Genomic DNA, 13,048 nt, shown 5'->3' with positions numbered 1-13,048 from the left:
GCGCGGACCTCTGGCGACACCTGTCATCGAGCGCGCCAACTTTCAACAAGACTGCCAACGCCGCCGTGATTCTTTCCCCCTTCGCCCACAGGATTCGACGTCGTCTGCCCCGAATTGGGACATGCACGAAGCACGATTTATTCCTCGTTATCTTTTTTCCGGCGATCTTAATCTTAATAAAATTACATAAAAGATTCTTAGAAAGATAACAGATTTTTATTACTTTGACAATGTGTTGTTAAAGCTAGTGATTGTTGCAATAGCGTGTTTCTCTTTAGACCAATCGGTATCGCGCAAGAATCAATATTTAAAACTCGTCTCATATGTGCGTGTGATTAACAATAAGATAAGTTTTAAATAATACAAATTTTATAATTAGTTGAAAGACGAATAAAAAAGAATTCTACAATTTTTTCTCTTTATAATCTAGCGTACGAGAAGATCAGGCTGATGCTAATGAATTCTCAAGCCCGATAAGATCACTTACGTCAGGGAACAACGAAAAATAGCGAGTACCGTGCCTTGCCGTGCCTCTCTTGGCACTATAAATTAACTTACGTTACTATTATCTGTCTTGATGTGATCTTATTAAGATCACTTACGTCAAGACAGATAATACGTCGATTTTTGTAATATTTAATACGTATTATATTAATACGTATTGTATTAATTAAGACAGCTAAATGATGGATTTTAGCAGAACGAGTGTCTCGAGATTCCCTAATCGACAGACGGAGCCCAGTTTTCCCATCTAGAGGTTACCTCTATCCGTCAGATGGTGGGTGCGCGCGTTCACGAGCGGGAGGTAGTTCAGACAAAAATTGTTAGGATAATATTGACTGATCCAGCGGCGCAGCCTGTGATTTGGATCAGCAAGTGGCTGGACTTCTCCGATAAATACGGTTTTGCATACCAATTGTTCGATGATAGCGTCGGCGCCGTCGGCGTGTGTACAACGATGGCACGTGATTGATCATGATGTCGAATGGCTACAACATTCACTATATCAATCGCAAGGGCGATGAGTTGTACTACGTACGGTCAAGGATTATCCGTCCCATCTTGAAAAGAAAATGAAACTGATGAACTTCTTTTTCAAATACATGAACGAGCATCTGATGAATGAAATTTTCCAGCTACATAATTCAATGTCCCTATGAGCTCTCTTTCCATATTAAATAAGAAAAAAAAATTATTCTGTCCATATTAATAAAATAGTACAGCTATTGCCGGATAAATTAACATTTGATTAAGTTAATCAGAGTTTGATCGGAGTAATCCTCAGCGAGATTTGCTGTAAGTGATCCTAGCAGGTGAATTAATCACCTGTTGAATTGTTCCAAGTTTCATCAAGATTCAAATTCAATAGGTAGATATATCGACTGACGTCCTAAGATAATAAATTCCATTTTGAGGAGAACCGACTCGTGTATCCATTAATGAGATTACAAGTATACAAACGTGTTATGATTATTAATAGCGGTTCCAATAGATTAGAAACGTGCGGATTAAATATCTTGCTTATCAAACATGTAGTAATGTAACGTTCTCATAAACTGTTTATCAATCACATTACTGGAGAGATCGGCTCTCCAATTTATCTGTAATTGATAATTTACGATGCCACTAAATGCATATAAATGTAAATTACATATTTAAAATTGAATTAAAAAAGGGAAACTGTTACACCATCGTTAACGAAACGCTTAACGTCATTGCGATAACGTAGTTTCATCATATTTCTTTGGAAATGCAAATGTTGTCGAGACCACCGAGACAGTGACAAAGCGCAAACGGAATATACGTACGCGTTTCTGTTTTTAAAAAAATGTTCGGCGATAAGAATTTGACGCAATACTCGTTGAAGAGCCGATAAGAATTAATTTAGCGGTATATGGGCAGTTTCGTCGAGTAAACGAGAGGGAGGAACGGATGGAGGAGATACCCCAAGCAGTCGGGCAGCTCGAGGCGATTAGCTCCTTATTTCTTCATTACGCAACAACCTGTTTCAGCCATATGAAAGGAATCAATCCGGATCGGCATCGTTCGACCGGCACGGAGCGACGGGGCCGGGGGCGGCCGGTGCGGACGTGCACCAAATCATCCCGCTTGTCAGTATTAACTCAGCCTGCGGACCGCCAGCACACATCGCTCTTCCATTCTTCGTACCTCCGAGGACTCTCTTGAAGAAGACAAACGATGAACGCGTCCATCATACTCAGATCCGCCTTCCGCGACGTACGTAAGCACGCGCAATTCTTTCCCTTTGTATCCTTAGATTTGTAGGCACCACGCGAGTTGCCTACAACGAGCGAATAGAATTTTCTTGATTTTCTGAAACGTTCGAATTCAAGGTTTCAACGTGAGATACATTTGTTTGTTTGTACATACCGCATTTTCCTCTATTTAGGGTAAGCGGGGGCTATTTGGGTCAGCTAGGCATTTAGCTGATATTTAGATCCAAATGAAGGTCAAATTGACCCATGTGTGACTACCGCGGGATTCTAGAGAAGTGTGAGTACGAAGGGTTAAAGAAAAAATCGGATAAAAAAAATGTTTCAAGATATTTAAAAATGTCGCAAGCCCAAGGACTCCAAAAGCCCTTGGACGAGAAAGGAGGGGAGACTGAAACAAATGGACAAAAGGCCAGGGGGACAAAAACATTGGTCTTAATAATAAAAATTAATAAATTAATGTATTAATACTTGGAATAGAATTGGAGCCCCATGACTCAAGAAGCCTCTTCCTACCCTATGTAACTTACACGCCCGAGATCAACGGTCAGCTAAATTCAATACTTTTCTTTCCACGAAATGTCCTGCGATATGAGCACTATTTATGAGCACTATCGCTAGCACGATGGATAGGATATTTCTATTAATTTATTTATCGTACATTACTCGAGATGTGTTACTAAGGTGAAGCAAATGTATTTTTTGTGAACTTAGGGGAAAAAGATAAGCAGGCATCCACATATTTGACTTATCTGATGTGCCTGCAGTTGTAAATTACTTTTTTTTATTAGCTTGTGCTTGAGTTATCGATACCTTTTGTCGTTTGGTATTTTATCAGATCAGATATTCGGTTAGAAAGCATTTTCCACCGACGAGTCAAAGATAAAAACAACAATGAGGAAAAAATTTTTCCGCTAGATTTCGAGTTATTTCGATATATATATTTTCATTTGCTTTTATATTTTATATTATATATATATGTATGTTATATAATATATAGAATTAGCCGCGTTTATTCTCTTGTTGATCATTATTCAGTTTAATTAATTGAATGTCACGTCCTATTCCTAAGGTCAAATAACTTGTCATAATGATTGGTAGAGCACACCAATTTTCTGCACGCACGAATATGTTTGTCTCTTTACAGTCTTTAGCACGGAGAGGACACAAAAATATTTATTTTTTAACACGTTAATAAATAATATTTACACGATTAATAAATAATATATTTTTCCTATGCGACGTATAAACGAAATGATATTTAGAACAAAATATATCCACGTTTTGTAGATACCGCAAAGGCTGACGCGAACGCGAAAAGTGCATTTATGCGCGTCAAGACTAAATCAGAGTCCAAGTCCCTTGACGGAATTTACGGATGATGAGATTATGATGAAAGAAACCGGTAAGTGCCGAACTCATTCATCAGAGTTAAATAATAAACGAGCTCTATAATGCAGTAAAAACTTGTTTACCATCTTGCCGTATATCTTCATATGTCAATTTATATATTTATTTTGTATCTTTTTTTTTTAATTTTATATACTCTCAGTCGCCAAACTGGCTAAGGAGGAGATCGCTCCACTCGTACGAAAGATGGAAAAGGAGAAAAAGATAGATGACGGCGTTTTGAAGATGCTGTTCGAGAATGGCGTAAGTTTGAAGAACCCTTTCGAAATAACTACTCGAGTTTTCGGATCGAATATTCGAAGATATCCTAGATTTTATTGGTCTGTGCCAGCATACGCTATGAGTAAAATTATGCGAGGAAAATACGTTGGGTAAATAACAATCCAAGTATATACTTTGTTAAAAAATTATAGTATTAATACAAAATAGATAAAGTCAACATTTATATCTAACGTATTTTACACGTGAATATTCTCACTCATAGACCATACATTCATGATCGTTATATGTGATATACACGATTTAAAAAATTCTAATTAAATTTAAAAATTAGGAAAGAATGCAGCGTGAATTAGGCAATATCAAACAGAGAATATATGGTAGGTGTGGGGCTATAAAGAATTCAAATGGACGGACAGTGAACGTGTCATTGAAAGTGATCGTAGCTTGTATACATTATAGTCTCTCTCGCCACTTGTGCGTGGAAAATACTTGGTGCGAGACACATGCGACAACTAATAGAGAGAGTCGATATCCCAACCGATGAGATTAAAACAAAATCAATAAGCTTGGTAATAAATTTAATTTCCGAACGATGTCAGTTTTTCGTTGATAAGAATTTGAAGAGGATACTGTCAATTTATCATACGTGCATTCACTCGTATCAGCCTCGCATTGAACTTACAGATAATACTTGTTCCTTATTTGTACTCATAAAACATGCAGGCATGAATTGATAAAATTTGGGATATTCTGTATACGCATCGACCGACTTTGGCGAAAAACTGATTGTGAGTCTAGAACTCTCTCTGTCAATAGGAAGTTCTGATAAGTGAAATATATTTACGCTGATTTTAGTAAAAATTATGTTTATCTGACCGCGATTGTTGCATAAATGCGATAATGTCGACATGATTGCGACAACATGTCGACATGTTTGGCCTGCTAATCCCGTAAAAATGGCGTGATGACATCAGTGTGACAAAATGACATGCTTCAAATTAGAAAGTCGGAAAAGAAGATAAATTACGAGCTACTTGAAGACAAGATGTTCTTTATCGACCACATGCGTATATAGAGATAATTTTTATCATTACGCGTATATTGAAGAATTTCTCATTGTACGCGTAAATATATTTTGTTTTTCTATAACTCCTAACGCGGAAATATATATCTTATCAATATCTTGTTTTTATGCAGATCGTAACAAGATCGATTTCTTTATGATAAACAGATAAATATCTTTTCATTTTGCAATACATATATGAGACACACGTTTCAATGCAACTTCCGCGAACAGTATTTGAACAACGCTTACTTTGAAAGATTTCTTGCTACGTTTTTGTTAGGAAAAAAATCAATTCTACAGAACTTTATAAAATGTCTAACAATAAGATTACATTACCTGCCTTTTGCAACGCAGTACCGATCTATTTAACCGTTATTCTGCGAAAAACACGGTCCCCTCGCGTATGACCGACACGGTCGTTCACATAACGCGGCAGAACGAATGATAGAAGAAAACATATTGTGCCGCTAAAGACAGCTTCGTAATATTTTATACAAATTCATGATGCTCTTTTTAGATATGAATTAATACAATGACGAAATATATTATTTTAACATCTGAAACTTTACCAATTTCAGCTGATGGGCCTCGAAGTCCCTACAGAATACGGCGGCGCAGGCTGCAATTTTATGAGCACGATTTTAACCGTCGAGGAAGTCGCGAAAGTCGACGGAGCCGTAGCCGCTCTCGTTGACATCCATAACACTTTAGTAAATTCATTGATCATCAAAGTTGCCTCTAAAGAACAGAAACAGAAATATCTGCCTAAATTAGCACAAAATTATGTAAGTTGTTACACGTTTTTGTTACGGAGAGATATTGATGCATTGATAGGAAAAAAAAGAACAAAACACATTTGACGACAGCATTCTTTCAGGCCGGTAGCTTTTGTCTGACGGAATCTGGTTCTGGATCCGACGCGTTTTCTCTTAAAACCGAAGCGAAAAAGGATGGCGGTGACTATGTGATAAACGGAACGAAGATGTTTATCTCGAATTCCGATATCGCAGGCGTTTTCTTGGTTTTCGCCAACGCAAATCCTTCCGCGGTGAGTAAATTTCTACATATGCAAAAGAGAGAAATCAAGTGTCATCAAGTAACGCTGTTTTAATTAAATAGGGGTACCGTGGCATCACGACTTTCTTCGTGGAGCGCGATACGCCCGGTTTGACAGTAGCTAAACCTGAAGACAAACTAGGCATCAAGGCATCCGGAACTTGCATGATCCACTTTGACAACGTCAGGGTATGTATGATAAATAAAAAAAAATAAATCTCGCGAGCGCACGCACGTAATCATTCTTACAAGATGTAAATGCATAATTAAAACTCATCTTTTTTTTCTAGGTACCTGAAAGCAACATCTTGGGTGAATTTGGGCATGGATATAAATATGCTGCTGCATTTCTGAACGAAGGTAGAATTGGCATTGGAGCTCAAATGATCGGTATAGCCCAGGGCTGTTTGGACGCGACTATACCGTACACGTTGGAAAGGAAGCAATTTGGAAAGGACCTCTTCTCATTCCAAGTACGCTTATCATTTTACGCGAAAGAAATCCCCGTATATCTAAGATCTAAGAGATAATCTCTACTTTCAGTCAATGCAACATCAAATAGCTCGAACAGTAACAGAGTTGGAATGCGCCAGGTTGCTGGTTTACAATGCGGCTAGGTTGGTAGACGCCGAAAAAGATGTTATGAAGCAAGCTGCTATGGCCAAATTAGTTGCGTCCGGTATGCAATTTGCTAATTGAAGTTTTTTGTAGACTCAAAGCTACATATAATGAAATGATAATATATGTTATATCTTATTTACAGAAACTGCGCTACGTGTCACAGCAAAGTGTATAGACTTCATGGGAGGCGTCGGATTTATGACAGACTTTCCTCAAGAGAAATATTTCAGAGATTCGAAGGTCGGCACTATTTACGAAGGTACGAGCAACATGCAGTTGTCAACGATCGCAAAATGTATACGTAAAGAATATTCTTAAATTGTTATAAATTTTAAAATTGTGATGTATGTTTAGCTTATTGCAGCATAAGATCATTTTTTTAAGATAAAACGGATGTACTATTTTCCCCATTTTAAGAATGTATTTTTGTACTTTTATAACTCGATTATTATTAAATGTATAAGAGACCCCCCCCCATTCTGATATAAGCTCTATGATTTCGATAACAAGTACTGAAATTCAACAAAATAAAACTACAGTAATACATAAATAAGAGAGATGTATAAAAATGTGCTACACATAAAATAAAATTAAACTGTTTGATAATCTTTAATGTAAATCACTATTTAGATCATCTTTGTAGAAATACAACAAATAGATATAATACAGACTAACAATATAGTTACACTAACAATAGTTAAAAAATTTTTACTTTAATCCATTTTATTTTGGATCATGAGGTAGCTTAAAACCTACGAGATCCGCAGTTTCCTTTATGCTACGTTCACCTTTACCAGCGTACTGCTTATGAATCTCCTTGCACGCCTGTTGAGACCTCAAGTAGCAAAGATACATCTCTGCTAAATTCTTCAATTCTTCTCGGGCCTTACACAAAACTTGGGACGTTTCTTTATGAGCGTGCGCCTGTTCCATAATATATTGCAACATTGCGTTCTCTTTCACACTCTTATTTTGCGAGACTCGGCGCAGCTCTTGCACGAGAGAACGAACAATTTTAATATTACTATTCATCGTCGCCTTATTCTAAAAATAAATTCGAATCATTAGTTACGTGACTAGCAAGGAGAAGACTTGGGTTCTACGTCGTGCAAATAGTTCTGTAAGAACCAAAGGAGATAATTACAATGCGTCAAATATTATTTGTCACTGTGCGGCTGTAACAAATTCGACGTCCCTGGTTAAATACCGCGGTTCCTCTTTGGACCTCCAGAAATCCTGTGGAACCTTAAGCAGCTCTTGTCTGGTAAAGATATGAATGTTAAGGTCGTTGAAAACTTCCTCGTACACGAAGGAATTTTCCAATCGAATCTCTGTAACATAAGGTCGAATGCGTAGTATGTAGCCGGCCGTATTCAACACATCCCTACGCAAGCAATCGTCGACGGTCGCCGAGAGACTGTTGGCGAGCAGGATGCAACCGCTCAGTCCGTCGCCCCAGTTCGCGTAGAGGAAATTATTCGTCAGCTGCCGCGAGCAGTGCGGCATGTACACAAGGGTCGTCCTATCCCGCTGGACGACACGCTTGCCCTCCTCGTTCGTCTCTATGACCTCCAAGCCTAGGGTGCGCAGGGCTTGCACCTCCTCGGGACGAAACGCCGGGTCGTACACGTGTACGCGAGCCGGCTCGTATCGCGCCCTCAGGCACAGGAGGAGCGCCAACTGGCATCTCGACGACCTATACTGCGAGAACTGTCCTAACCCGTAGCAGATTATCTCGGATATACCGTTGGAGCCTAGAACGGCCAGGGACTCCGTCAGTCGGCTGAAAACGTACCTGGTAAACGACGCGTCCCCGACCTCGACTACCGCCTTGTCTAACGTGCTGAAAATCGCCGTAAAAGAAACGTGATTGCAGTTCAACGAGGGTTGCGGCGTTAGGTTATGTTAGGTTAGGGTTAGGTGTCAGAATAACGACAACGGCGCGGCTTACCGAAGAAGAAGCTCGTGATCGACCTCCTGATCCTGCTCTACAGTCACGCTCGACGTAGCCGCGTTTCCGTTTGAACTCCTTCTGTTTTCTTTACGACGTCTTCCGCGACGAGTCACCAGTACGAAGTCGTCCGCTTTTGACATAACTGAACGTGGCGCCTATTAGCACTATTTTTTTGTATTAATTCTGAAAAAAAAAGAGATCGATCTTTTTCGTTTAGGCGTCCATAATAACATTTTATTGAAATATAACCATACGTGACGGCAATTCGTTCCAACGCTTATTTAAAAAAATTCTACGCTCGTCAGTAGGTTAATTGCGTTCAACTTCCCGGCCTGCTTCGAAGTTTTTTTTTAGCAGGGTTATTGGTGCGTTTACGCGTAAAATACAATAATAGTTTACATCTATAATACGTATATACAATGTACACAATGTAAACTATGCTTAACGTGTCATTTATGTAAACAGAAATAATAATCTATGAATAATCGAAACTTTATATTTTCGAAGATTCGTATATATTAAATTTTCAGTCAAAAATGTCAGAAATTTATATTTTATTTGTGTTATTTTCAGTTGTTAGTTTGAGCGCAATTTAAGGTACGATTGACAAATTAATAACGGTTTTTAGGATTTTAATTTTATACCCCCCCCCCCAAATAAGGAATTAATTATAGGCTTATATTGCAATCGCGAATTAAGCAATACTGCTTTTTATCGATTAAAAGCTCACAGGTCAGCATAGATAATATTTTTAATTACTATCATGTTTCTTTCATATCATTACATATTAACATAAAAATCATATAACGTTATAAATAATTGAAATAAAATGCATTTAACTTTTATAGTCCAAAATTATTTGCTCTGTAATATTATATTTACTTTTTAAATTTTAATATTTAATATTTTTAATATATCAACACTCAAAATATATTTTAACATGTAAAAACTTATTTTCTCTTCATTTTGTTATCCAATTTATAATTTACATTACTTTTTTGTTTACATGGAAAATAAGTTTGTGTAAATGCTACCGTAAACAATACGTAAACAATCTACGTAGACGTAATCTTGAAATTTACAGCACAACCCTGCTTTTTATAGAATCTAACGTTTTTTATTTTAATATAATTTGGTACGATTAATTAAGGCGATAATTATGCTGTTTCGCAGGCATCGACGTCATGCCGCTTATCTTCACACAATATAATTTAAATTTTAAATTAACATATAACACAAAGTACAAAAAAGTAGTCTTCACTTTTTATGAAAATGCTGTCTTCGATACGAAAATAACACTCGTCTATCGCGCGCTATTATAGATACTTGGTAACGCCTAAACGCAAAGACATCGTTTTTTTTTTCGCTCAGGGTCGCTATAGGCTGGCCGTGTCGTGTCTGTTGTCTCGTATGAAAACGCAAACGGGCTAACGGGACGGGCACGAGGCGCGGAGGTAGTGGAAATGAGTCATTCGTTACCGCTCGCCACGACCCATCGCGTATAACTGAGCAAATAAGTCGCAATCGTTGAATCGTGCCGCGCCGAGAACGACGACTGCCTGACTGCCTCGCAATCGTGAATCAATATAGTAAAAGTTGTTTTTCCGCACCCGAGTTTGCCCAAAATGTGACGAAGCGGAGCTTCCTCGACGCGCTTTAGCGCGTCCGAATTAAAGTGTCCTCGAGAGAGAAAGCCTCCTATTTTTTCAAACTTCGCCTCCGTGATCAAACTGCCGATCGACGTCCAGCTGAATTGAAACTTTCCCCACCGAGGAACGTAACGAGTAATTATACGATATTTGTTTCGAAAACGCCCCAGGCTTGTGTTTTTCATCATGGATTCACGTGGATCTCTCGCGTATTAACGCCGCGCCGTCTGAAAACTGATAAACGAATTATTGTTTATGAAACGGTAGATAAAGATATTTGATGAAATATTTTGGCGGCGCGCGGAGCGATATAAAACGAACTGACGTGTTCAATCTTTACGCGAATAAATGACGGAATTCGTTGAATTCCAGGCCGCGGTATCTCATTGCGTGCGTCGCGTTATATCTATCGCTTGACGGTGACACGCCGAGGCGCCGAGCGGCCGAGGCGCCGTGCGCGAATATATAACGACGGAAATGTCGCTTAGCTAACGGGGCACGCGGGGCGAACCAGGCGCAGCAGGTGTGTGCGAAAGGTGACGCGCGGCCGCGCTTTGACTCTCCAATCCGCCCGCGCCGCGCCCGCGCCGGTGTGATGTTGCCGCGATGTCCCTCACCTCGAGAACAAACAGATGGGCCTCGAGAGTGATCATTATATTACAGCTGGCGACCTGGAACGCCGTCGGCATCGTTCTCCTTCACCGAGGCGTCAGCACGCTGCGCAGGAGAATCCTGGAGACCAGCTATGTCGTCGAGGTATAATCGAGTGCGGATATATATATACCGAGATCTTTTCGTTACATAAATAATCATTACCCGTATAAGGATGTTTGTATCCACGACGATTATTATTAATCTTCATTGTATACACAGTTGGAAAACTTGTGTTAAATTTACCACAACATAAATCACATGTCCCAAACGGTTTACTCAAATTTTTGTATTAATTTAACGTACATAATATGGATGTGTTAAATGGTGTAACACTGCTATTATATTAATATTTCAACAAAAAAGAAATGTAATTTTGATCGTAATTTGAAGTTAATTGTTATGTTAATTATTGTACACCCAATTAACAAATTTAGATCTAAATTACATTTTAATAATTTTCTATTCTATATTTGTTAAGTTTACTTAACATAGCGGACATGTGTTAAATTTACGCATGAATATGTTGATTATTTAACACAACAACTTTAACCAGCATATTTATTATTTATTAATGCCCATTTTATATTAATCGTATGCATATGTATGTACAGATTTTATGTAACTATTTATGTAACTATTTTTTGTGAAAATTCCCAGTATACAAATACTTTTTACACCTATTATATTTTATTGTATATGTTTACGTATGTATATATTGTATACATATATAGTTTGTGTTGTATAATCGTAATTATCTCCACTTACATAAAATTGCCCACCCGCGTACACAATACATGCTCTTTCCTTTTTCGCAGGCAGATCTGCCGACCGGCTTGGAATCCGTCGTGTCGTCTACGAGACGCGACGGAAGTGAATACGATCTATCCACCGAGCGGCAATCGATCGACAAGAACGTGGAGATAATAATTCAGATAGATCCGGATGGATCGTCTCCGCGGTCCGACAGGAATCTCTTTGGATTAGGCGCGATGAGGAACGAACGATTGAAAGACGCGTTCGAGATCGCTTCGGAGGAGCAACGATCCACGCTCTTCCTCGCGGATCCTCTGGGAGTCCCAACGACCGTTCTAGGAACGCCAAGCTCCCGACTTAGGAATCATTTAACTGAAACAGATCGGCGTATCGACGATCGTCCCGAGAATAACGTCGTAACAAGCAGGATCTCGAGGGTAGCCCGTGACAGGGAGCACATCCTCGGCAAAGAAATCTCCCGGAGCGTCCAGGAGGAAGAGGATACCGCCTCGATCCTGGATCGTTCGGGATCGATTTTGACGAAAGGGAAGGAAGAAGAGGAGGAGAAGGAGGAGGATTTCGCGGAAGAAGGAAACGCGACGCGAGCCACGGTACGCGAAACCACCCAGAGGACGAGTCCCGACCAGTTCGCTCTCTGGACAGGCAAGACTGGCAAGAGCAACGTGAGATTCTCCCGCGTGAACGAGGACAGCGCGACGACGGCCGTCGCTCTGGTGGCAATCGGCGCGATCATGCTGCTGGTGGGGCCGGTCGTGGTGATATTGCGGATCCTGGACGAGAGGAGGCAAGCGAGGAAGCTGATCGCGTTGCCGGCGAGCGCGCGGGAAGATCTACCGCCGACCTACGAGCAGGCCGTCCTCATGGACGAGGCGCCGAGGTACTCAACGCTCTCTTTGAACTACGATCGCACGCCGCCGTCCTCGCCGACCCTCTCGTCCACCTACGCCTTCCAGAACGTCGCGACGTAGTTCGTGTGGAGAGGGTCCAGGTGGAGAGAACCGCCGCCTTTTTATATGATTATATGATTATACAAAGATTTTATATATATATATATATATGTTAGCGCATCGCTGAAGATGATTTAAAGTGGAGTCAATATTAAATGTCCGATTTATAATTATTTATATGCTAGTAGTTATTAAGTATACTCGGTCAGTCAGTTTACAAACCAAGTTGTATTTTATGTACTTGGCGTCGCGACGCTATTTTGCGTCGCTTGATCGATATAATAATGTTAATTTACGCACCATCAATCGCATTGAACTTTTAAAGCCCCCTTTTTACTTGTCATCACTTGTTAATAAAAGACCATAAAAGACTTGTCATTAAGAAACTGTTCTTTAAATAGACCTTGGGTCAGATAGGAAGGGAGAGGGAGGGGAGGGGAGGAGAGGGGAGAGGAGAGAGA

The 13,048-nt window shown here is 39.7% G+C and overlaps 3 protein-coding genes and 1 long non-coding RNA gene across 10 annotated transcripts; 2 read left to right on the top strand and 2 right to left on the bottom strand.

Moving 5' to 3' along the window:
• Positions 1-194: 194 nt before the first annotated feature.
• On the bottom strand, positions 195-2,594 carry LOC139775055 (uncharacterized). Its single transcript, XR_011718724.1, has 2 exons — positions 2,392-2,594; positions 195-2,302 (listed from the first exon to the last, which is right to left on the bottom strand). It is a non-coding gene; the product is annotated as an uncharacterized lncRNA (long non-coding RNA).
• On the top strand, positions 666-7,215 carry LOC139775046 (short/branched chain specific acyl-CoA dehydrogenase, mitochondrial). 2 transcript variants are annotated; one of them, XM_071710717.1, is made up of 9 exons: positions 666-2,238; positions 3,525-3,639; positions 3,787-3,887; positions 5,511-5,717; positions 5,810-5,980; positions 6,052-6,177; positions 6,279-6,461; positions 6,532-6,667; positions 6,752-7,215. In XM_071710717.1, exons 1-9 carry the CDS (start codon positions 2,200-2,202, stop codon positions 6,925-6,927), a joined length of 1,254 nt encoding a protein of 417 aa, XP_071566818.1. In that variant the 5' UTR covers positions 666-2,199; the 3' UTR covers positions 6,928-7,215. The 2 variants fall into 2 exon arrangements, with proteins under 2 accessions (XP_071566818.1, XP_071566819.1); XM_071710718.1 differs by having other exon boundaries at positions 666-2,242.
• On the bottom strand, positions 7,195-11,649 carry LOC139775050 (protein FMC1 homolog). Of its 6 annotated transcripts, none has more exons than XM_071710725.1 (4): positions 11,632-11,649; positions 8,561-8,746; positions 7,754-8,452; positions 7,511-7,653 (listed from the first exon to the last, which is right to left on the bottom strand). In XM_071710725.1, the coding sequence occupies exons 2-3, from the start codon at positions 8,701-8,703 to the stop codon at positions 7,774-7,776; spliced, it is 822 nt and encodes a 273-aa protein (XP_071566826.1). In that variant the 5' UTR covers positions 8,704-8,746; positions 11,632-11,649; the 3' UTR covers positions 7,511-7,653; positions 7,754-7,773. The 6 variants fall into 6 exon arrangements, with proteins under 6 accessions (XP_071566829.1, XP_071566826.1, XP_071566828.1 ...); XM_071710727.1 differs by lacking the exon at positions 11,632-11,649 and adding an exon at positions 10,043-10,060; XM_071710724.1 differs by lacking the exon at positions 11,632-11,649 and adding an exon at positions 9,825-10,044.
• LOC139775048 (uncharacterized) lies at positions 10,082-12,973 on the top strand. Its single transcript, XM_071710720.1, has 2 exons — positions 10,082-10,968; positions 11,682-12,973. Exons 1-2 carry the CDS (start codon positions 10,819-10,821, stop codon positions 12,606-12,608), a joined length of 1,077 nt encoding a protein of 358 aa, XP_071566821.1. The 5' UTR covers positions 10,082-10,818; the 3' UTR covers positions 12,609-12,973.
• The last annotated feature ends 75 nt before the right edge of the window (positions 12,974-13,048 follow it).

This window comes from Temnothorax nylanderi, unplaced genomic scaffold (genome assembly GCF_030848795.1).
Source record: "Temnothorax nylanderi isolate EJ_2023f unplaced genomic scaffold, tnyl_v1.0 TNYL_tig0091_pilon, whole genome shotgun sequence".
NCBI lineage: Eukaryota > Metazoa > Arthropoda > Insecta > Hymenoptera > Formicidae > Temnothorax > Temnothorax nylanderi.
The sequence above is the reverse complement of the archived record's forward strand: the minus strand, read 5'-3'. Positions and strand labels throughout refer to the sequence as shown.